This window comes from Rhinolophus ferrumequinum, chromosome 12 (assembly GCF_004115265.2).
Source record: "Rhinolophus ferrumequinum isolate MPI-CBG mRhiFer1 chromosome 12, mRhiFer1_v1.p, whole genome shotgun sequence".
Taxonomy (NCBI): Eukaryota; Metazoa; Chordata; class Mammalia; order Chiroptera; family Rhinolophidae; genus Rhinolophus; species Rhinolophus ferrumequinum.
Genome location: NC_046295.1, coordinates 37229754 through 37252890, shown reverse-complemented (window position 1 = coordinate 37252890; position 23137 = coordinate 37229754). Strand labels below are relative to the sequence as shown.

Genomic DNA, 23137 nt, shown 5'->3' with positions numbered 1-23137 from the left:
GCACAGCTATGTGTTTATGATCACGTTTAGGTTTTTTAAATGATATACAAGTATATATATTATATATATATGCATATATATATAGTATATATGTGTATGTATTTATATACACACACACACACATCTTATAAAATATCTGAAAGGACATAGGTGAACAATTATTATTTACAGGTTGTAGGGAGTGAGACATTAGGTGAGAGAGGTGAGATGAGAATTGACACTTTCCACTTACAGCTTTTAAAAACTTTCTCAATGTTGTTTTTTACAATGAGCAAATATAGCTTTTATGAGACAGAAAGAGACAGAGAGAGACAGAGACAGAGAAGGATGGAAGGAAAGAAGGAATGAAGAAGGAAGGCAGAGAAGGAGGGAGAAAGAAAACCTTTGAAAGTAGTCAGCCTATCCATGTAATGTAGGAGTTTAGAGTACCATCCTCCCTCAAGGGTATGTACATCATTCTTGACTTGCGAGTAAGGAGCCAGTATGGCTGTGTTGGGCATACCCTGTTTTCTCTTGCTCACTCAGTCTGCTGCCAATTCTCCTCTCCTTCTAAGAAAAAGGAAAGGGTCACGTCAGAAAAGCTTAAGGGGAGAGGCTGGTTAAGGACACATCATAGAGAATAATATTCTCAAATCTTACATAAAGGATGTATATAAAAAGTATGAAACCAACATAGCAGGTTTGATGCTTACATTTGCTAATGGCTGAACTCAAAGCAGAATTATCTTCCCTATTAGGAGTTGGTGAATGAGAAAAATAGCCTAAATTTACTCCCAATCCTTCGCCATAGGCAGATATCCTAGTATAACGGGGCTACTGGAAATTCCCTACTTTTGAATCTCTACCATGAGTACAATCAAGCAGAGTTAGATTTATTCATTTTCCCTTCGTCATCTCCTGGGCACCCCAAAGTCCAGCTTCCTTCTCCCCGGGTCCTACTCCCTGTGACGGATGGAACTGGCTCACTCAGCAGCTCATTCAACAGCTGTTTCATGTCGAAGATTGTCTGTAATACCCACTGAGGAAACAGTGGCTCCCACTACATTCCTCATTCCTCTATACTTTTAAGATGCTTCATGTGGAGCCAAAATTCATGTCTTCAGCTTCTCAAAATGTGGCAAAAATTCTTCAGCTTCTCAAAATGTGGCAAAAATCAGAACTCAAAATATCTGTCATTTAAAATAAATAGTTATTGCTCCCTCTGTGTTGACAATACTTCTGTGACTCTACCATTATTTGCTTGTGTGCCTACAATATACAAAGCATTGTAGGGGCTGCAAGATGAATGAGCTATAGCAATAACTAGTGAGTGCTTACTGAGTACTATTCTAAACACTTTACTAGAATTAACTGAATTAATCCTGATAACAACCCTAGAAATAGGTACCATTATTGTTATTCCTACTGACCAATAAGAAAACTGAGGCACAAAGAGGTCAAACAATGGTCTATGAGGTCGGACTGCTAATAAGTGTCAGAGCCAGGAAGTCTGCCTGCATCCACACCTCAACCACTGTGTTCTATTGCGTCTCAGCAGGCAAAATACTGCGTAATAAAGCAGCAAGTGTTAAATGGCCTTTATGATATGAAGTCCAACAAGAATTCAGACAGAGAACTTACCTGGGTGGAATGTTCATGGGGCTACGTGGCCAAGGGATTTTAAGGACAATTTTGATAGGTGAAAAGTAGACAATGATTGCAAGCAATGCAGGTGAAAGTTTTCAACATCTGGAAATTTAGTGGTCTAATTAAATTTATTTTATTTTTGTGAAATTGTTTATCCTGTCTGAAAAAGCAAAATCTCAGCTGCAAGTATAAATAAGGATTACATGTGAACTAGGGTTAGTTTTTTAGGAAATACCATCATTAGAATGATAAGGAAAAGTTATGTTTCATTGTGTTTCCCTTTCATCAACTCTCCTTAATTTAATAAGGCGATATGAAGGTGAAGTTTAGAATAAAATGATAAATGGGGCATTGTGTATATATTATAGATGTAGGTATATAGAGGTGTCTATAATATATAGATCTAAGTGTATCGATGTATCTCTATATAATATATATATCATATATATGTATGTACATTATATATACACACACACATATATATGTATATATGTGTGTGTGTATGTATATATGTGTATATATATATGTATATATATGTGTATATATATATATATATATATATATATATATATATATATATATATATATTTCATCAGTTCATTGCCTTGCCTTCATTTTCCAGATGCGAAAACCCACTTGGAAAATGTCAGTGTCCTGCCTAAACTTGTACAATGAATTAAGTGGCACAGCATTTCTCTGAACTCAGAACACACTTCTGGTCTGCAGCTCTTTGCTCAGCACTGTCACTGTCTTAGTTTGGGAGGTATTTTTCTTATTCTGTTTAACACAGCACAAGGGAAACTCAAATAAGCAAAGGCTTTTCATGCACCTGAGCGAGGAACAAAATCAGGGTCCTTGGGGCATCAGGCTCATTTGATGCAAAATCCTTATCCTTTTATTCCCTCATTTTTTTTCCCTTGAGGCCATTTTCTCCACTATGTCCTAAAGGATAATTAAGGCACTATCAAGAAATTTGGGATCACAATCAACAGATACCTGATAGCCAGACATTTCCATTGTTAATCATGCAACAAATCTTCAACAAATCTGGTTGGTCTTCACTGAAATGTCATTTTAACTTTTGTTCATTAGGATTTGGTAACTGGGAGGGAGAAAAGAAATAAACTGAAAATACCAGTGTGCTGTTCACTCTGCAGGGAAGATGCAGCTAAGCCAATTTTGTGCTTGGATCCGTAAACAAATGCTTGTGCTACATTTCCAGTAGGGTTTCCGTTGTTGTCTGTTTTGCTCATAGTATTTAGCAAGCACTGTAATTGCCAGGCACAGTGGTAAAGAGGCCTGGGGAGGCGTGTGCTCCCAAGCTGAATTTATGTTCTTGGGAACACGATAATTAGTAACTTTCTGGAAAATATACGGTAGTTACTCTTGGCTTGTTATTTTGCAAACTATTGAGAATCTAGAGGAACAAACCTCCTATTTTGTGCTTCAGGGGATATTGCTTTATGCTTTCCTCAATCAATCCATTCTTATGAAAAGGCATCTCTGCCAGGTTGTGCGGGGTGAGAAATTACCAATTGATGTTCTGTGAAAAGTGGGGTGAGACCCTACTATGTCTCTTACCCACCAGCTCCCCACTGCCCAACCACCAATTGCCATAAGTTGAGGCTACTCTACAAGTCTGGCTTGATCCTAGGAAGATAGGAACAGAAGATCTAACTTGAGGGTCTAGGGCCCTCTATAAATGTTGTTTCTAGGGAAGGAAGAAAAAGAGCAGAGCAGAGCTACTCATGCTCATGGGAGTTTCCTCTGGGGCCTACATAGGAAATGAGGTACTGCCTGAGTCATCTAGCCCACAGCTAGCTTGTTTACTAAGTTAACAATCCCAGAGACATGAGTTACCATTAAATTTATGTCCCATTTAGGAATAGAATAGCCAAGTTGGTAGGAAATCTATAATGAAATGGCTGTGATAACTTTTTTAAAGATAGATAGACAGCTAGATAAATAGATATATGCATACATACATACCTACGAGTAAATACATAGAAAAAAAGATGAAATAGATATATACGATATAATCTATATATATGACTATATAGAGAGATATAAACAGATATAATCTATATACATATGACTATACCTATTTATTTATCTCTTTAATAGGTCATTTTCTTGGCCAAAGAGAGAAGAGAAGGAAATGTGGAGATCTCTTCAGTAAATAATATTACTCATATTGAGTGATATGTTGGCATTGATTTTAACTGAATACATTAGCCTCTCAAAAAGTAATCCTTTTAGGTAAAAAGTAGCTAGTCACCTGAGAATAGGAAACATATCTCCAGAAATCAGAAAGATGTTTTGAAAAGGATGGAGGGGGAATTCAGTTCTTATTCTGTCTTGGAAGACACAGAATTGAAAGATTCATAATTATTATTATAATTAGTATAACAACAGCTAACATTTCTTGAGGAACTTATCAAGTGCTAAGCATTGTTGCGAGCACTTAATATGATGAACTCACTTTATTCTTTCACCACCACAGTAGTCCTGGGTTGAAAGAGAATAATGAAGGATATTTCCTCCAGCAAAGGAGTTGACTTTAAGGACACGTTTAATTGAAGGAGTGATGAGACAAGATATAGCTGGTACAGAAGGCCTATTTGATGCTTTGCATAAGTCTGAATGTGAGACTTGGATTGCCGTCATATGTATAAATATATATAAATTAGGTGATCGGTCTGCTTTAATAAAATGTGTATCCAACGATTGGGTTGTAGAATTTTCAAAGATTTTATTTTTTGACAGGATGCCTGCCGTTTTTCTCTCTTGATTCCCGCTTGTTTTATTCATTTTGGGGTAGTTGCCAATTAGACCAAATTGGTAAGTATCATGAATGGAAAACATGAATTTCTTCTTAAACCCCAACCAAGAAAATTAACCATAGAAACATTCATTTCCTTTAAAAATTCCTAACAATATCCTTTCCTATGATTGCTGTTTATCCCTATCTCATCTAAAACATCCAACTGCATCAAAAATTAGTTACTCCTTATTATTTGTCCTCCTAAAATATCACATAAGACACAGAGGAGAGAAATGAACATTTATTGAGGTCATAGTATGTTCCAGGACTATGCTACATATTTTTCTTTATACCATCTCTTTTAATACTCACAAAAACATTCAAGATAGGGATTATTATCTTCCTGGGTACAAACCTAAGCTGATGTGAATCTAAAACTCTTGCTCTTTTCACCCCACTTAAGGGAGCGTTATTTCATTCAAAAAGACACTCCCCTAAAATTCTGTTACCTTGGAGGATTTGGAGGTCATTATTTCATTCAACAACTATTTGAACACAAACTCTATGCCAGATATGGTTTGAGCATTGGCTCAGTTGGAATTAGTCATTCACAGAACTTCGGGTAGAGGATGGTGGTTAATTACAAGATGGCAGAGGAATTCACAGGAACAGCACAGAGGGGAAGTAGTACAGGGTAAATACTTGGATGGTGGGTATGGAGACAAACAGAGGAGCTCCTGATCCTGTACCCATGGCTACAGTCTTTCTTCATGTGACTCGTGGACTTCCCTTTGTCATCCTATGCCTGAGAATATATGAAGGAGGCTGGGAAGGCAAAGGGACGTTCAATTGTCATCACTGGCATCTTTTTGATCATTGCACCATCATCAAATGCATTGGGGTAACCATGACACGAAATTTTCCATCATCGAGCCCATAACTGTTCCATGAGATAAATAACAAATCTATAAGTTAAAGGTCATAGTAGAACTTCATCCAGGGAGTCCTGGAAGTAGGAAGCAGTGAATTTATATTCTCATAGACTGACAGCCCTGGGTTCAAACCACATGACTTGAGAAGAGAGTTAAACTTCCTCTGGGCAGGTTTCATGTATATCAGGAACATCTCATTGCCTTCTGTGGATGCTCTAATTTGTTCGGCCCAAATCATTCATACTTGCTACTGCCAGTAGACTCAACCAGTTAAGTTTCTAATAGGTTCTTCTCATGATAACATAATCCTTCTTGTTGGGAACCAATCTCTTCCTTGTTTCACTAAAGAAAGACTTTCCATATCTTTTTATCTCTTGTTTTTCTAGCTTCTCCTCCTTCCATAATGCATATGGACATTATGTTCCACCATTCCAAGCTATTTGCAGTTTCCCTTAAATTGCATACTCCATCAGATGTGTTTTTGTCCTGTTTGATGTTTCGTTGAAATTCTCTACTCCAAATCCCTACTCTACTTATTGGCAAAATCTACACTCCAAATCTCAGCTCCAAAATCTTCTCTTTATGAAATCTTACCAGAAACCACACACACACACCCCCACGCTCTGTGACCCTGCTAGGTTCAGTTATTCACCACACCCTCTCTGTTCCCACAGCACTCTGTGTAAACCTCTGTCATAATACCACCTCTTTTGGCAGAGTGGTTATCTGTCTACCTTCTTGTACAGCCCTCAGCACCTGTAGATTGTGAGCTCCTGGTGAGCAGAGGCTGAGTTTTACTCATTTTTTCATCCTGTAAACCACGCACAGTGCCTGGCCCAGGCAGGTAGGTGCTAAATAAATTTTTATTGTAAACATCAATATTTGGTTTTCTGGCCTCATTTTTAGCTCTGGTTTCCAGCTTGGCATAAAAATGTAATAGAGAAGCTTTGATAGTAAAAGCTATAAAGGAAGGACAAATAATAAAACAATATTACATAGAAAGACTCAGGGAAGATAAATGAACAGAGACATGTACAAGCAAAGACCATCATGCATGTTTCTAACTGTCATGGGCATGAAAGTGTTTACTCTGGGATCCCAAATTTGACTGTGTTCCTGTCGAATGGTGATTATTGTTAAATCATTTCCACCTTATGAATTTAGAGAGTCTAAGAATATGTATTTTTTTGTAGCTTCCAATGTCATCGTTTCTTCATTATTTCAATTTATGCAGAAAAAGAAATATCTATTGATTTTTCCTCACTTATTTAAAATGATAATTGGACATGGATGCTTTTCAGTCTGGATGAGGATTCCCCCATTTAGTAGAAATGCACAGCTAACCTTAGGAAGTTAGACAAAGGTAAAATTAATGGGAAAACTTGTGCTGACTGAGTACTTTTCTGCCATAACCAACAATTGTACAGTGGGATATATAGAGAGAATGAGATTCCTAGGGGTCTTTAAAAAAATGTATGCTGAAATTTTAATTTGCTTGAGATGGATGAGGCCAGGGAATTTATCATAGGACCCTTCAAAGCCACTTCCTAAGATTGAAAATAATGTGTCCCTCCTTTCAAAAAATGATCTGGCACATTTCAAACCATTGAAACTGATGAATGTAAAAGTAAAGCATAATCCAGATAGGCTTGCAAAATGACTAGGAATAGTGCCCCCAAGATGTCACTAATAGAGTTGTCCTGTGTTTTAACACAATAAAAATATTTTAACCTTGAACCCTTAGCTAACGTTTATTAACTCCTGGGGAAAAATGAGAATAAGAGACATGTTATGCCCTTTTACTAACCAAATAAGCAAATAGCTGATTTTTTTTTCTTTTTTGGCATCCATAGCTGAAACAAATAATCAGCTCTTCCCTTCACGGAACAGGCTGTCCCTGTTTTGTGACGAGGACAGTTTTCAAAAGCTGCGTGGAGTGCCAGATGCCACAGTCCTGCAGACAGACACTGAAGTCCTAAATCTCAGGCAGAAGAATCAACAGTCCTTGGTGGCTAACGAGCATTGGCATCTCTGGGACCACAGGGGGTTTTGTGGACAATTCCTGCTGGAGTGAGTCCGGGTGGAAAACACAGGTGCACCTTCGCTAAAACGCGGAGGGGCGGGGTTAGGATTGTAGAGTCAGCTCTTCTGGTCATCAAACAAATCTGAGCTGAGCCCTGCCTCATTAGCAGCTTTTCTTCTACCCAGAGGGAGAACACAGGATGTGTATGCTGACTTGGGTGCATATCAGAACTTATTATGAAATTGTAGGGGAGATTCTGAAGAAAGCAGCAATTAGACATGGAGTGCCTGCATCAGGAGTTTGGGGAGATGTGGAAAGCTCACGTCCCCCTTGTGTAGCTATTCTTAGATTCTGTTTGCTTGGCGTGCCTAGAGCAGGCTTTATTTTGTTCTGTTGATGTATTTGTGTCCATTATTCCAGTACTAAGAATCATTGTAGTGAGTATGAATTTATTGTTCATAAATGTAGGTATGTAAGGAACGGCATATAGCACAATTTTTCCTAAATTCAAATGAATCCAATTCTAAGCCGCTTCCTATCAATTCGATCTTAATCTTTATTATGCCCCCCCCCTCTCCCTCTCTCTCCCCTCCCTCTTTTTCCCTCTTTCTCCCCTCCCCTCCCATATTGCTGTCTCCTGTCCCCTCCTCTCCTCACCTCTCTTCTTTCCTCTCCTTCTTTCTTCCTCTCCTCTCTCCCACTCTCCCTGTCCCCCTCCTCTCTCCTTCCCTCTCTTTTCCCTCTCTCCTTCCCCCACCCCCTCATCTTCCCCTGCCCCTCTCCTCCCTCACTATTCGCACCTTTCTCATGCTTACAGTTTACCTGGAAAACTGGCAAAGGGCCTCTTAACTTCCCTCAACCAAGGTTACCACTGATACAACAACTGCCCAAGCCTCCGTAGTTCCTCACAGGAAGAAGGCTTCAATGGTCCCGCACTGACGAAAGCCAGTGGTATCTTTGCTGCAGCTGGTATCACGGGTGCCTGCGGGGCAGCAGCCTCAGGTTCAGCACCCCAAGAGACATGTCACACAGTCCCCCTCACACCAGGTGTCTGTGCGAATCCAACCTTTATAAAGCTTACCCTTGGGTGGAAGGAGACAGAAAAGTAAAGAAGTAAAATACACAGTGTATTAGAGAGTGATGAGTGCTAGGAAGAGAAATAAAGCAGAGAAGGCAGGAAAAGGAGGGCAGGGAGGGAGCTGCCCTTTAAAGAGAGAGGTGGGAAGGCCTCCCTGAGTAAAGACTTGGAGGAAATGAGAGAGAACGCTGTGTGGTATCTTGTGGAAGACTATTTCTGGACAAGGGAATAGCAATGAAAAGGCACTGAGGTAGGAATGTGGATGACATGTTGGAGGGACATCAGGAGGCCTACGTGTCCATGTGGAATGAGCAAAGAGGAGAGGAGGAGGAAAGGAGGCCAGAGAGGGAACCAGGACCAGATCCAGTGAAGACTGTAAGACCTTTTGCTTTCACGTGCACTCTGTGTGAAATGGAGCTTGCCGAGTTTTAAGCAAAGGAATGAGTGGTCTCGTATGTTTCAACAGAATTGCTTTATCTTCTGATCTGAGAGTAGCCTAAGTCGGGATAAAAACAGAGATACCAGTTAAGAGAAAATGGCCATAATCCAGGCAAAAGCTGGTGCTGGCATAGACTTGTCGTTGGGGAGATGAGAAGTAGTCAAATTTGGGCTATAATTGGAAGGTAGAGCAGACGAGATTTACCATTAAATTAAATATGGAGTGTGAGAGAGAAAAGATAAGTCAAGGATGACTCCAAGTTGTGGGAGGGGGCTGATCAGCTGGAATAATGGAGTTGCCATTTGTTAGGATTGGGAAGACTGCGGGATTGGGATCTCAGCTATGAGACAATATCAGGAGCTTAGCTTTGGGCGTGTTTGAGATGTCTCATAGCGTGTGTGGAAATCTTGAGAGGGGCGCAGTTATGTGAGACTGAAGTTCAGTGGAGATATTTGGTCTGGAAACATAAATATGGAAGTTGTCAGTGTGAAGACAGTATATGAAATCATTTGAGCGGATGAGATCACCAAGGGAGTGTGTGAGGACGGGACAGGAGACGACCAAGAACTGAGCCTTGGGACAGCCCTTCTATTAGAAGTCAGGGAGATGAGGAGGCCTGGTAAAGAAGATAAAGAGGGAGCAGCTAGTGCCATAAGAGGGAAACCAGGAGAGAGTGCTGTGTGGAAGCCAAGTGAAGAATGTATTTCCAAGAGAAAGGAATGGCCAACTGTGCCAAATGCCACTAACAGGTCAAGTTAGAAGAGTCCTGGGAACTGACCATCAGGGAGATTGCGAGTCCCTTCGCCCTGTCCCAGAGTTAAGTAATTTTCTCCCTATCTCACCTGTACCACCTCTCCCCATCAAAGACACTTGCCTTTCTCTTCTCCCCTTTCAGAACATCAGTGGCTTAGGTTTTTAACAAAACTATTGAGGAGGTTTCAGGTGAGCCATGCAATCCTCTCCTGAGAAAAGACAGCCCAGTGGGTTTTTTTTGAAATGAGGAGAAGGGAAAAACCTGTGGAAAACAAACCATAAATTCACAACTCTACAAATGACCTGGCTACACAGAAAAGATATTCTTTACTTTTAAGCAAAGTATCAAGTAGAGAATGTATTAAATATAGGAAAGCAATTTCTAGCAGTGCGATGAAACCCCTATTGAAGTAGGATGAAGTGGTAAGGGAACACTTTTTAAATAGTTGGTTCTAGGTACTGAATTGCAAGAAGAATACGTTTCTTCCAGTACAGGCGTATTATATCAATCTTGTACAACTAGAACAGGTGTCAGTGCTTGGCTTACGCAGTCAGGTTTCCAACTTGGTTAGTTTTTCATTGATCATAGGCATACTCAGGCCATGGCAAACTAACAGATGGTGTCTTATGTGAATCATTTTTATCACATTAGTTAGACCCAAAGGTTGGCAAATTATGGCTTTTGGGCCAAATCTAGTGCACCATCTGTCTTTATAAATAAAGCTTTATTGGAACACAGCCATGCCCATGCTCTTTCTTTTCTGTACCGTGTATGGCTGTTTTCAAGCTACAGTGGCAGAGTGCAAAAGAGCCTGTCTCGCCTGCAAGTTTGAAAATATTTACTATCTGGTCTTTTACAGAAAAAGTTTGCTGACTCCTGGTTTCGACTTTAAAATAGACAGTTAGAAACATGACATGGGTGTTTCAGTCCTACTCCACAGGATTTCATTTTAATTTACTCCAGGGGCACATCTTAGATTTCACATCTTTTCATAGGCGGAAATCTGTTCTCTCTGTAACTGTATGCCAGGGCATTGGTTTCCAAAATGTGGTCCATGGACCGGAAGCAATAGCATTACCTGGGAACTTGTTAGGAATGTACATTCTCAAGTCCCATTCTATACCTATGGATCAGAAGCTCTGGGATGGGGCCCAGCCGTGTGTGTGTTAACTGTTCTGTGATTCTGATGCATGCTGAACTTGAGAGCCACTGTGCTAGAGCAGACCCTGACAAGAAGAGCTGAGAAATGAAATGGGGCGTTTCTTCACACTCCTTCTTATGATAATTTTCAATGCACAAACTACTTCTCTGCACATTAGAATAAGGCTTTTGAGAGAAGTCCTTAGAGTGCTACTTTGTTGTATAGCACGTTAGGATAGCCCACTTTCTAGAATGATGGTATTAGCACTTCCTATTGCAGTCAAATGATCCTTAGTAGCAGCAGTAGGAATAAGCCAAGTGACTGTTTCACACAAACATGGCAGAGCAGGATAATGAGGTTAAATACCCCCAGTGATTAAGGACCCCAAGTACTCATTGCATGGCCGTAGGCCACGACTGTCTCCTGATTCCTCATCGTGTACTCTGATGTGCTTCAGTGATAGAATATAATGAGGCATTTATTTATAAGAGAAAAAAGTAGAAGGGATTTGTTTCTAGCACCATCATAGCTATGCTAGGACATGAGGAAAACTTTAAGCCGATAGTTTCCCCCTACAGGATTTATGCAGGTGCTGCTGTATTGTTCTTGCTATTTTCCTTTGCTTAATGATCTAATCCTTCCCTGCTACTTCTTCCCTCTATGTATCTAGAAGGACTATCTCTGCTAATGAACAGCTGTGGTTTAAATGCAGCTAGAAACCTGATCCCAGGACTCACAGAAGGGCAACAGTGAGGTATGGCCTTTTTGAGTCAGGAAGAGATGTACCAAAGGCACAGTGAACAAACTCAGGCCCCTTTCTAAATCTCTGAGGTTGGCATCTATTTTTAAAATCTGCCAGAAATGAATTTGAGACCCGAAGGCAGAGAGATAGACTGACAATATGTACTGGTTTGTCCAGGACTAAATAGTTCCAGTTTATACCTGTCATCACAGAATAACTATTAATGATGACCCCTTCACTTGCAAACGTGTTCTGGTATTTGTATGTTAAATTATATGGTCACCCACTAGACTGCAAAGAGTGCAGACTCTGCGTTTTTCTAACGGGTCTCTGTTTGAAACCCAGTTCAGACATGCAATTTACTCTCTATGCCTCAGTTAACTTGACTGTAAAATGGGGATACTAATATCTCTGTCACAGGATTGTTGAGCAGATTGAGTAAGCATATGCAACCCGCCTCGCTGAGTGCCCAGTACCTGGTAAGCGCTCAGCAACTGCTACTTCACCTAAGGGAGAGAGATTGCCGTCAGTCAGCTGGCCCAGTGGACTTCACCACACGAAATCTTTCACTGCAATCCAGAGATTCATAAGCAACCTTACTTTGGCTCCATTTGTCATTAGCTCTTTTCACATGTTGCAGTTGTCATTTCCTTTTAAGGAGCTATGACATCAAGAAAACAAACTGTTTTTCAGAGAAGGCCATATGTGCACTTAAAAAAATAAGTTCATGTTCACAAACTTGAATCGGAGGCTCAAGTTTGTTAGCTGCTGCTGCAAAATGAAGCCTGGGACAGAAATGACAGTGTTGCAATTCATGGGGTTGAAGCTTGAGGAAGCCACATAAATTATACTTCTCTTTTGACAAGTTTCAAATTGACTGAGAATTGGACACTGGAGTCAGGCAGATGGAGATCAAAATATCATTTTTATTGATGAAATTGTTGGAGATGATGACCTAGAGTGAGGGCCAAATGTGTTCACCTGCTCACCTCAGCCCCCAGACAGTCAACCAGAGAAATCTGGGTTTACAACAGATACTTTTACTAATGTCACAGACTGGCACTAGGTACCTGGGGGGAAAGGAAGAAAGAAGCTAAATCCTCTCTAAAAGACTTTTAGTAGATTAGTTCTATCCAATCAAAAAACACAGACATTAGTCACCACTGATCAAATTACTCAATTCTACATTTGGAGAGGAGTAAGGAAAGGCCAAGGGGCTAGGTGTGTCACACCATGTGGAGCTCCCTCCACATGGAAACTTGAAACTGGAGGAAAGAAGGCTTCCCATGACATTGTCATTTGTATTTTTCACCAAGGATTTAGCCACAGTAAAGATTTGATCAGATTAGACTTAAGTTACCTTTTGGAAAAGATGCCCAGATAATCGAATAAAAATGTATCACTTTTGGGGCCAGCCCGGTGGCTCAGGCAGTTAGAGTTCAATGCTCCTAACTCCGAAGGCTGCTGGTTCGATTCCCACACGGGCCAGTGGGCTCTCAACCACAAGGTTGCCAGTTCAACTCCTCGAGTCCCGTAAGGGATGGTGGGCTCTGCCCGCTGCAACTAAGATTGAACACGGCACCTTGAGCTGAGCTGCCTCCCGGATGGCTCAGTTGGTTGGAGCATGTCCTCTCAACCACAAGGTTGCCCGTTCTTCTCCTGCAAGGGATGGTGGGCTGCGAACCCTGCAACTAGCAACGGCAACTGGACTTGGAGCTGAGCTGCGCCCACCACAACCAAGATTGAAAGGACAACAACTTGACTTGGAAGACAGTCCTGGAAGTACACACTGTTCCCCAATAAAGTCCTGTTCTCCTTCCCCAATCAAATCTTAAAAAATAATAATGATAATAATAATAATAATGTATCACTTTCCCAACTATTGGTCAGAAATGGGATTAAATACCATTACTGGATCTCAAATAATCAGTGCCCTTCCTTTGCCACATATAATGACAGTTGACTATTTTAATAACCTTGGTAGTGAATGAAGGTCACTCCTGGCCTACAGCACCTTAGCTGCTAAAACATATCAATCCCTTCCTAGGGAGCAGAATTTACGTTTCCATTTCAGTCACAATTCCCTATTTATTTCAACTAGAGGAAGTAATAGCTTTCATGGAAGTGCTTCTAGCAAGGGGAAGAATGTAAACCACTGTTTACAACTTTCTCCTCAGTGGCCCCGGGACACAGGACTCCAGCTGGGTCCAACTCTGAGAAATAGCAAGGCTTCAATTTAAAAGTATGAGATAGCTGAACTGAAGCTGGCTGTTCAAGTCCCGAAGAATCTGGACTCTTCCAGAATTACTCCAGATGGACAAGGGAAATGTGAGCACGCACCATGTCACTCAGCATATTCTCCTCTAGGTCTCTGACACTCCTGAGGCCCAGTAGTTAAGGCCTGTGAGAGGAAGCTATGAGACCCCTGAAGGGCTGTCATCTGCACTTTCAGTAGTAGACGTCATTAGTATTGAGATATAACACTCAGTCCCTTTACAACCACCAATGTGTTCCTGCCCCTCATCCAAGTTCTGAACAATTTGAGAAATAAAACAAGTGCTTGATGAGACTCAAATATCATTTTAGTTGGGGGACAAGTTAAAAGGCATGGCTTAAAGACTCTTGGCCAAGTGGGCTTAATGACTCCCCAGAAATAGGCAGAAATTCACAGTGAGATTTCACCTCCACCCTACCACACACATCTTCAGGGGCAGGGCCCCTGGAGGAGGTGGGCCATCTCAGGCTTTCTACAGGCAGGCAGATGCCATAGAGGAAGAAAAAAGAGGCTAAGTGAGCAAACCTAGTTATTCTCAAATTCACCAAAGAGCCAAGTGAGTAAAAAGCATAGAAAGCACAAGGATGTGTTTAGAAAAATCTCCTCATGAAATCAGGAATAGGAGAGATACTCTTCTCTGAAAATTAGGCTGGCTAAGAGGAAGTTAAAAAAAAAATTCGTAGATGGAAGATCATGAAAAGAGTCTGATGAGACCAGAATCAGAGTGAACGGAGAGTTCTGGAGGGAGATGAGGCTGTAAATTCAGATTGGGTCCAGAATATGGGAGCCTTGTCTATCATGCAAAAGCATTTGGACTTTTATCTATAAGCAATGGAAACCCACAAAAGATTGTTACAGAGAAGACTGTGTTTATGGATGATAACTAGCAGTTATGCGGTGATTGTTGTGGAGGCAGGAAAATCAGGAAGCAATGTCAGTAGTCCACTCCACCAATGAGTATAGAAACCGAGCCATCGGCCTAATTCCTGATTTCATGAAAATTTAAATGAGATTTGGGTGCCTTGGTTCTCAAGTTAGTTGACTGAGGGAAAACTGCTTATGTCATAAAAAATCCTGTGGAAATAACTACATTGTCATTTAACCTATGAGTAATCAGGATATACTTGATGGTGATTCAGTCTCTTGCCTTCCTCTGTACCCCAGATTTTAATGATAAACTACTACACATAGAGCACTGTATGATATGCTGGGACTATAAAGATAAATCTAATGCAGAAAAGAGATGCCCCAACATAATTAATATGATAAAAGTTTAAGAGGTATATAAGGTATATACTCATTGACATGGAATTTTTTAAAAAGCAAATGCTATAAGAACCCACAAATGAGAATGGTTAATTCTGCCTAGTGGGGGTGGGAGGGTCAAAGGCAGGGGCCAGAGGAAGGCTTATTTTTGAATCTGGAAATGGAAGAATGAGTAGCAGTTCCTCAAAAAGAAACAAATCAAAAAGAACAATCCTTAAAGGAAGAATAAAACTGTTTGCATTTGAGGCAGAGGAAAGTAATCGCAGTCTCCTTTAACGGATGCAAAGAGATTTTTTAAAACTAATTTTGGAAAGGCAAATTAATACACACACCACCAGCAACATTTCCTTCTCTCCTGCTGTCTGCCTCTCCCACCCAGCTCTGCTCTGCACTGTGGGCTAGATCTTTTCCATGTTTTTTCAATCCCTAATTCCCTTGGCTGCTCCGCTACTTACAAATTCTGCCAAGAAGCCAAAGGAACTTGCACAGGCTGTGGGCCTAGATCCTGGCACAATTATGGGGAAGTGTGGGCAAAGCATTATAAAGTAAAATGAGTTAGAACCACTCTGATTACCTTACATTTGAGAAGGCCAGGAATGCCTTTTGATGTGGGTTTTGAACAAAGCTGAGACTAAGAGACTAGAGCTTTGTTTGGGCGAGTTTTCTTGTAGACTTAGATCAATTACATTAAAACATTCAGCCTGCAAACAATAGCCCCAAAGAAAATAGTGCTGGCTCTTTCCTTTTGTGAAAGTAATACTTGCCTTATAGCCCGTGGGATTGACTCTTCGCTTTCTATTGAAACGATTGATGTGGAATGTTGCTTGGATGTCCTGGTTATATACAGACATTAATAGCAGAATATTTCAATCCGAGCTCTCTGACCATGAGGGAATAATTGTTTCCCATTGACTAAGTCAAAAGCTAAGTTAGTTAATTAGCATATAATATACTTGGAGTCAGTTTATCGTTTATAAACTGCTTCCTTTAGGTTTTGTTTTTTGGCATTTACATCTTTGTCCAACCCACAGAACTCAAAAGACTTAATAAGCTGATTGAGCCCTGAGGAGAGGCCCTGGTAGAAGGCATGTGTGGAGTGATACAAGTCACCTACCTCAAAACAGAAAGTTTTAGCTTTTTGAATACAAGAGAAAGGAATTGGACTCCCTAAGTATATTATTGGTCTGTGTGAGAGAGTGTCCAAACTTTGGAAGAGCAATTTTCAAATTATTTCTTTGTCAGAGAATCCTTTTGGTTTAAAGACAGAAAATGCATTTCTTTTACTTTCATCTTCATGCATCATTTATACACTTATAGAAACATTTTATAGGCTTAGTAAATATAAATAAGAATTTTATATTTGTGTTTGTTAAAGCATATTGTTCTTACTAAGTGCCAGGTTCTGTTCTAAGTGCTTTATAAATAATAACTTCTTTATTACTCAGAAAAATTTCTCAGAAGTATATACCAGCTGTATATGTTAGATCCTGGTAGAAAACCAAAAGTGAGTACAGTATGTCAATTTATATCAAGATGTATTTCTACACTGCTCAGATTTGCATGTTTCCAGATAACATGTTATTAATTTTTGTGATATCTAGACAGGCTATCAAAGTTTATAATGGCAGGGAGGTAAAACAGACTAGTGACCCGTGCTGAGAGGGAAAATGGGAGTCAACAGGAAGCCAGCAGGTAAATGAAGGCAGAGGGAGTCATGGGACTGAGAATCGGAGTCTGAGAACAAGAACAGGACAGATTCTGCCCAGTTCCAAACAAGTAGCCCACAATCTAAGGAACAGCCTCAGTCTGAGAGAGTGAGACAGGTCAAGGCTTCCAGAGCAGACAATAGAGAGAAAGGTAGTGGTGGTGTGTGAGGAAGTGCTTCCCGGAAAGGCCACTGAAATCAAGGTAACACCCGAATCTTGGGCCCACAATGCCAGGGACAGAACAGGCAAATGTCCCAGCCTCGTTTGTATATAGAAGATGACACTTCTGCTCTCCAGGAACTAAGGATAATCAAAGAGGAATGATTGCTCTCTCTGCCCTTGGTCTTCTAGCTCTCCAAAGAGGGGATCAAAAGCCCTTCTGTTGTTAGGGTGAAGTCTCTTGTTAAACAACACAAGTGACTCCTTCTTTCTTTAAGTGTGAGAAAGCAGAAAAGCTCTATGTGACTGGTAACCAGGCTTCCCACATAAGCATCAATTATGCTGCAAAATGAAAGCCTGCCTGACACCTGTACAGATAGGAGTTTTATATCCAGTTTCGACTTGAATGATGCCTCTTAAGGACCCACCTTATTAATAATAATAATAATAATAATAATATCTGCTATCCAAAATTCCTCTTTTACAAAGAGCCCTCAAGGACTCTTTCCCTGCCTGGATCTTCATGCTGAGAAAAGAGCACATGAGGACTTTTAGGGTAGATAAATATGGGTGAAGACTTCCGTAGCGTGAGCAGAGGTGAAACTAGGGAAGAGAATATTTGGTAGCAATAAGCAGAAACTCACTCAAAATAGGTAAAGGGGTATTTTTGATAAGAAGACTGAAATGTGTCTATAAGAAGGCCAGCAAACTGTGGCCCACCTGTTTTCCTATGACTCATGGGCAATGTTTTTTTTTTTCATTTTTTAATGTTTGATAATAAATCAAAAGAATATTTTGTGACATATTGAAACTGTATGAAATTCAAATTTCAGCATCCATATAAATTCCCTTTTTCTCATTGGTAGACCTATAGTACAAAAAAATTGTATTTTGAAATTCATCCATAAAAATTCTGTATAAATTTGTTTTCTCTCTTGTTATATAAGTACCTAGACAGTGTTTTCAATTTGACCCATTGTCCTAAAAGTCCAAAATATTTACTATGTCAATCTTTATAGAAAAAAAAATCCACCCCTGGTCTATAGGGGACTCTATGCAGTAACCATGGCCAAATGAATATAGCTTGGACTGGAAAGTCACTACAGTCCAGGAAATCTCAATCTTTCTCCCTCTGTCTCTCTCTCTCTGTCTCTCTCTCTCTCTGTCTCTGTCTCTCTCTCTGTCTCTCTCTCTCTCTCTGTCTCTGTCTCTCTCTCTCTCTCACACACACATACACACCTTTTGCCTCCCTCTCTCTCAGGCCATCTCTCCTCCATAGTACCTCTGCTCCCTTCTTTTCCTCCTGCATGCAGACTGCTTTGCTTGTTTATTCACCCTCATGTGGTTCCATCAAAGCCACTGCTAACAGGCTTTACTCAAATGCAAATGCCCACCCAGGCCCTCCAAGTTACTCACCTTTGCCCAAGGTCTTCATTCCAGTTCCAGAAAGGCTGGCCCACTGCAGGTCTGGAATCAAACGAACACTGAAAGAAGCCAATAAGGCTGCCTTCTCTGCTGTGGACAATTCGATTCTCTGATAGGGAATGTGGATAGGGAGGCCATGGTGGGTGTTTCCAGTTCACATGCCACGGTGACCTCCATGGCTGGCTTATAAGATTTCCCATTCAATCCACGTGTCCACTCTCTCAGTTCTGTCCTTTGGCCTCTGATTGCTATACAGGAAAGCAAAGCAAGAAGATGATGTCCAAAATGAGTCAGCTGGCGGGGGCTAGTACAGGATTTCTATAGAAATACCTGCAGCATTGATAATTCACAAAATTGATTAGTTCAACAATATTGGAAACAAACCAAAAAAATGGCAATTGCCATATTAATTCAATAGATTTTATATTCTCAGTCCCCAGGAGAAGAAATGCTATCTCTGCAGCATCTTTTTCAATCTGTTACCACTGGCTGAGAGAAGCATTCCCATTCATCCAAACTCTGTATCTTCAGTATCTTGACAAGCTCATATCTCCAAATGTGCTGAGATTGTCAATGCCAAGATATCCTGAAACATTGGTATTAGCTTTAAATGTGTAAAGATTATATGTGGAAGGAATCCATTAAGTTCAATGCCAATAAGGGAGCGGCCATAGGCATGGGTGATCATGGGGAAAGATATTTAAGGAATTCATATTTTTACCCCTACTTAAAGTGGATTGGACATTTATACCTTGGGAAGTCCCAACCTCACAGAAAGACCCTAGCCATCTTTCAAGGAATATCTTCCCCATTAGAGAAACATAAGTATCTAAAAGTGAAACATCTCACTGTATTTTCACTCTGCTTAATAGTGGGTGTGGTACTTTATATTTCCGAATACTTTCCTAAGCATCAATTGCAAAGAAAAGTGTAATAATAATGACATACATAATTGCTTTGCACTGGTTTCGGCATTTACCAACTTGGTATATCATCAAGACTCTCTAAAAGATATTTGGGTTTATTACCCATTTCTAAGTAAGATCAGACACATTCCAGTTATGGTTCTGTTGTGTTGAATAGATGATGTATCCTACTTCCAAAACATGGAGACAATATCCAAAACATCTGCTTCCGTAGAAGACTAAAGTGATATTATAGTTAAAATGAGATGCATTTTTTTAATATTATCCCTAGATATTTTCTTGGGCTCCTTCTGTCCCTTAGAAGCTCAAAGATTTTCAATCATATTTTTTTCTGCAAAATAGAGCATATTAAAATATTCTTTCTGTAAAATAATATTCTACAGTTGTCCTAAATAGTCACGCACTGGGAGTCTTTCTAATGGCAAGAATCGTTATTATTTATTATTAAAATGAATAAACAAGAATAATTTTGAATGTTGTTAGTTAAAAACAACTGATTACCAGTTTTATGTAGTTTTCATACATCCATCCCAAAATTACTGGACCACAGAAGAGATGCACTAAATGTTAAGGGCATCAAGGATCTAACTCTGAAATTATTTGCGGAAAGCTGTGGTGTTGTGCAAACTTAGGCCTTTATTTTTCAAAACGGCAGTAAATTGGTGCCCATTAAAATGAGACAAATAATTTAGCTGCTACTCTTCCATCACTATAGTGATTGTTAATGTCCCTCAAGTCTGTGTAAGATTCTGTTTGAAAAATGCAAGCTCTTAGGCTGAGTTTTTACGGCCCCATTATGTAGTCCAAATACAGGAGACGGTGACCAGTGTTCTGTTGGTAGAGTTAACCATTGAATCAGAGACCAGGCCATTCAAGTAAGAATTTGGATGAAAGCAACATGTTTAATGCTTTTTTTAATTCTATGCAAAATTTAATTACGCAAATTTCAAATTGTGCAACATAAAACGTATTGAGAAAGTCTCACTCTATGCATAATTTCAAAACGTGAATTCTCCACACAAACGTCTAAATCAAGATCACGTAATTCCAGAGCTGATGAGGCCCATGTATTAACTGTGTCCATTGTTACTGCTATGTGGCTTTTAGCTGTCAAACAGAAATGTCCACTGTCATGCAGGGACTCATGAGGGGTCTCAGCTCTCGCTCTCCACATAAGAATGCAGGACATGGTGAGGCCAAAAAGGAACACCCACGGAGCTATAGATAGGGGAGTCATACCACTATATTCTCGCTGGTGGCTGGGTTGGAGACACAGGAAGCAGGAGCCACATGATCCGCAACCCGCCGTCCACTTGTCTCTGCCAACCAACCTCACTTGCTAGCTGCAATCCGCAATGCTAACTGTAATCCGTGCTTGCTAGCTCAGCCACCATCTTCTTGCTAGCTCCCATTTTGCTGCACATAGCCACAGCAGTTATATCAGTGTCCAATGGCTCACTGGTTATAGCTGATGGCCATTCAATCCTAGTTGATGGCCATTTACTACCTGAGCCAGCACCTTTCCAACTGAGGCCGAGAGCCTGGAAACTGCACTCCTGGCTCTGTCCCCACATCCACCCACCACTGACAGCCTCAATCTTGAATTACTCAAGATCTTCAGGAAGTCACCTCTTACCTACAGTTAGAGCCTCCTTTCTAAATGACCCATACTGTAATAGTCACAAGCTCTGTGGCCTTGGTCATTAAGATTTAGCTAAAGACTAATCTCATATGTTCTGTCTCCAGGGAAATATGAACCATTTTCCAACCACAAATAAATTATTCCTTAGGCTCATAGCATTTTAGACCCCATATGGTAATACTGACATAAAACCAAAGTGTTAATTTAGTTTGATCAAAAGTTTCTGTTATCTAGGCGTTTCACTGCAACACACCAAATATTTTTTACAAGTGCCTGAACTGAGCATAGGTTATGGTCTCACATCATCAGAAAGAGAGACAGAGAGAGAGAAAGGCCTTTGGAATTTTAAGAGATTCTTCTATTCCTGCCACCTCCCTTTCTTATAGCACAGTCTTTGTTCAAGCCAATTTTGACACTTTTTGCCTTATTGGGAACTCAGGCTGAGCTGCATAGCAGTCACAAGAGAATGTGACAAAAGTACAAGAGATTATCTTCTGCAAAGAACAAGTGGTTGGGTTCAGTTTATAAGTTGAAAGGCTTAGGTCAACCCTGAATCCTGTAGAAGGTAGCTACTAAATCAAGTACTCAAGCTCACAGTTTTGAAGGTTCTAATGCTTCCAGTTCCAAAATTGCAAAAGCTATAGTGTGGCAAGAATCTTGCCTCTTCTGTCTTGAACAAATCTACATTGCTCTGAAATGAAATTCTAATGGAAATCTCTGAGATCTACTATGAGTCTTTGGTTATGATAGAAAATGAAAAATTATTGCAATCAACTAAAGAATTAACCTACTTTTTCCCAAAACTAAAAGGACAAGTATTCACCAAAAAAAGTCCCTGAGGAATCTAAATAACATGAAAACATTTTCCTGAATAATAGAGATTATATATATTTTTTAAGATTGTAAGTCAAACAACTGTTTTTTATGAACGGTCAGTGGGTTTAGCTGAGCGAGGCATATATTTATGAGGATCTTCAAAAGAATTTATATTAATTTTTTATGAGCATAAAGAAAATGGTAGTGGGCCCTGCACCTCCAGCTGAATCTGCAGTCGATTCTCAAAATGTTTTCTTTATGTCACTAATAAAAATATATACCATTCTTTATATTTTAAAAAGCTTTTCTTTTACTAATGAAGTTATATGCTACAGGTTTTATTTTGTAAATTTGTGAATTTCTCTAGAGACTTTTTTTTTTAATATTCTATGTTGAAAATGTAATTTAGAAAACAAAGTGTGAACAGAAGAAACGAAGAAAACCAAGAAGGAGAGAGAGGAATGAAGGGAGGAAGGTATCCTATAGACAGTACTTCACACTGGAGAGGTTAGCCAATCAATATAACGGGGCAGCAATAATATCACAGAGTTTCCTTGGGCATAGAGTTGTATTTAAAACCCACTCTGCAACTCGTCTCGGAGGCCTCAGTGAGCTCCTTAAAAGAACACAAAGTGATGCTGTTTGCAGATACATCAATGTGCTTAATTTAGGGTAGGTTTTTGTCCGGGTCCATCAGCAAGTTTTTCATGAATAGATTTCAAGGATCCATGAATCCCTTGAAACTGCATAGATATATTTTTGCAACTGTCCATAGGTGCAGTTATTTTTCTCGAGAAAGAGTCACCAGCTCTCATCAGATTCACGAAAGTGAAACAAAGAAAGTACTCAAAGATCATTGTCTCTAAAAGTTAAGGACCATTGCTTCAGGTCATTACTAATTATCTGATATAATTTTCTGTTCTCAGAAACAAGGGCAATGTGTGTATGTGTGTGTGTGCGTATGTGTGTGTCTTGGCAGAAAGGCTAAATATTATGATATATTAGCAAGTTTAATTTATACAAAGCATGATGTTTTTAGGCCTAGACCGATTCTCTACCACCCATAAATAAGAAATCAAAAATGCTTCTGTTTTGGGCTATAGGGGCTTTTATTCTCTCTGGAACAAATTTCCATGTATTATCACTGAAGGAAATACAATTTGGAGGCATATATATTATTAGATATATTCAGTATTTATGAAAAAGTGGATAATATTTTGATACTTTGCTCCATCCAATTTTTAGCACTGAATATACCGTGTTTCCCCAAAAATAAGACCTAGCTGGACAATCAGCTCTAATGTGGCTTAAGGAGCAAAAATTAATATAAGACCCAGTCTTATTTTACTATAATATAAGACTGGGTCTTTCATATAATAATATAATATAACATAATATAATATAATATAATATAATACAATAC

General features: G+C 39.7%; 1 protein-coding gene across 10 annotated transcripts in view; it reads left to right on the top strand.

Annotated features, from left to right (window-relative positions):
- The window catches only part of TRPM3 (transient receptor potential cation channel subfamily M member 3), an 817113-nt gene that overhangs the window by 611432 nt on the left and 182544 nt on the right, over positions 1-23137 (top strand). For 5 of the 10 annotated variants that reach the window (XM_033122317.1, XM_033122311.1, XM_033122313.1 and 2 more), the window contains one exon: positions 4393-4467. The exons of the other annotated variants lie outside the window; for them this stretch is intronic. In XM_033122317.1, coding sequence (XP_032978208.1) covers positions 4393-4467 — 75 coding nt within the window. The remainder of the gene's footprint in view (positions 1-4392; positions 4468-23137) is intronic. 10 annotated transcript variants of the gene reach the window in all.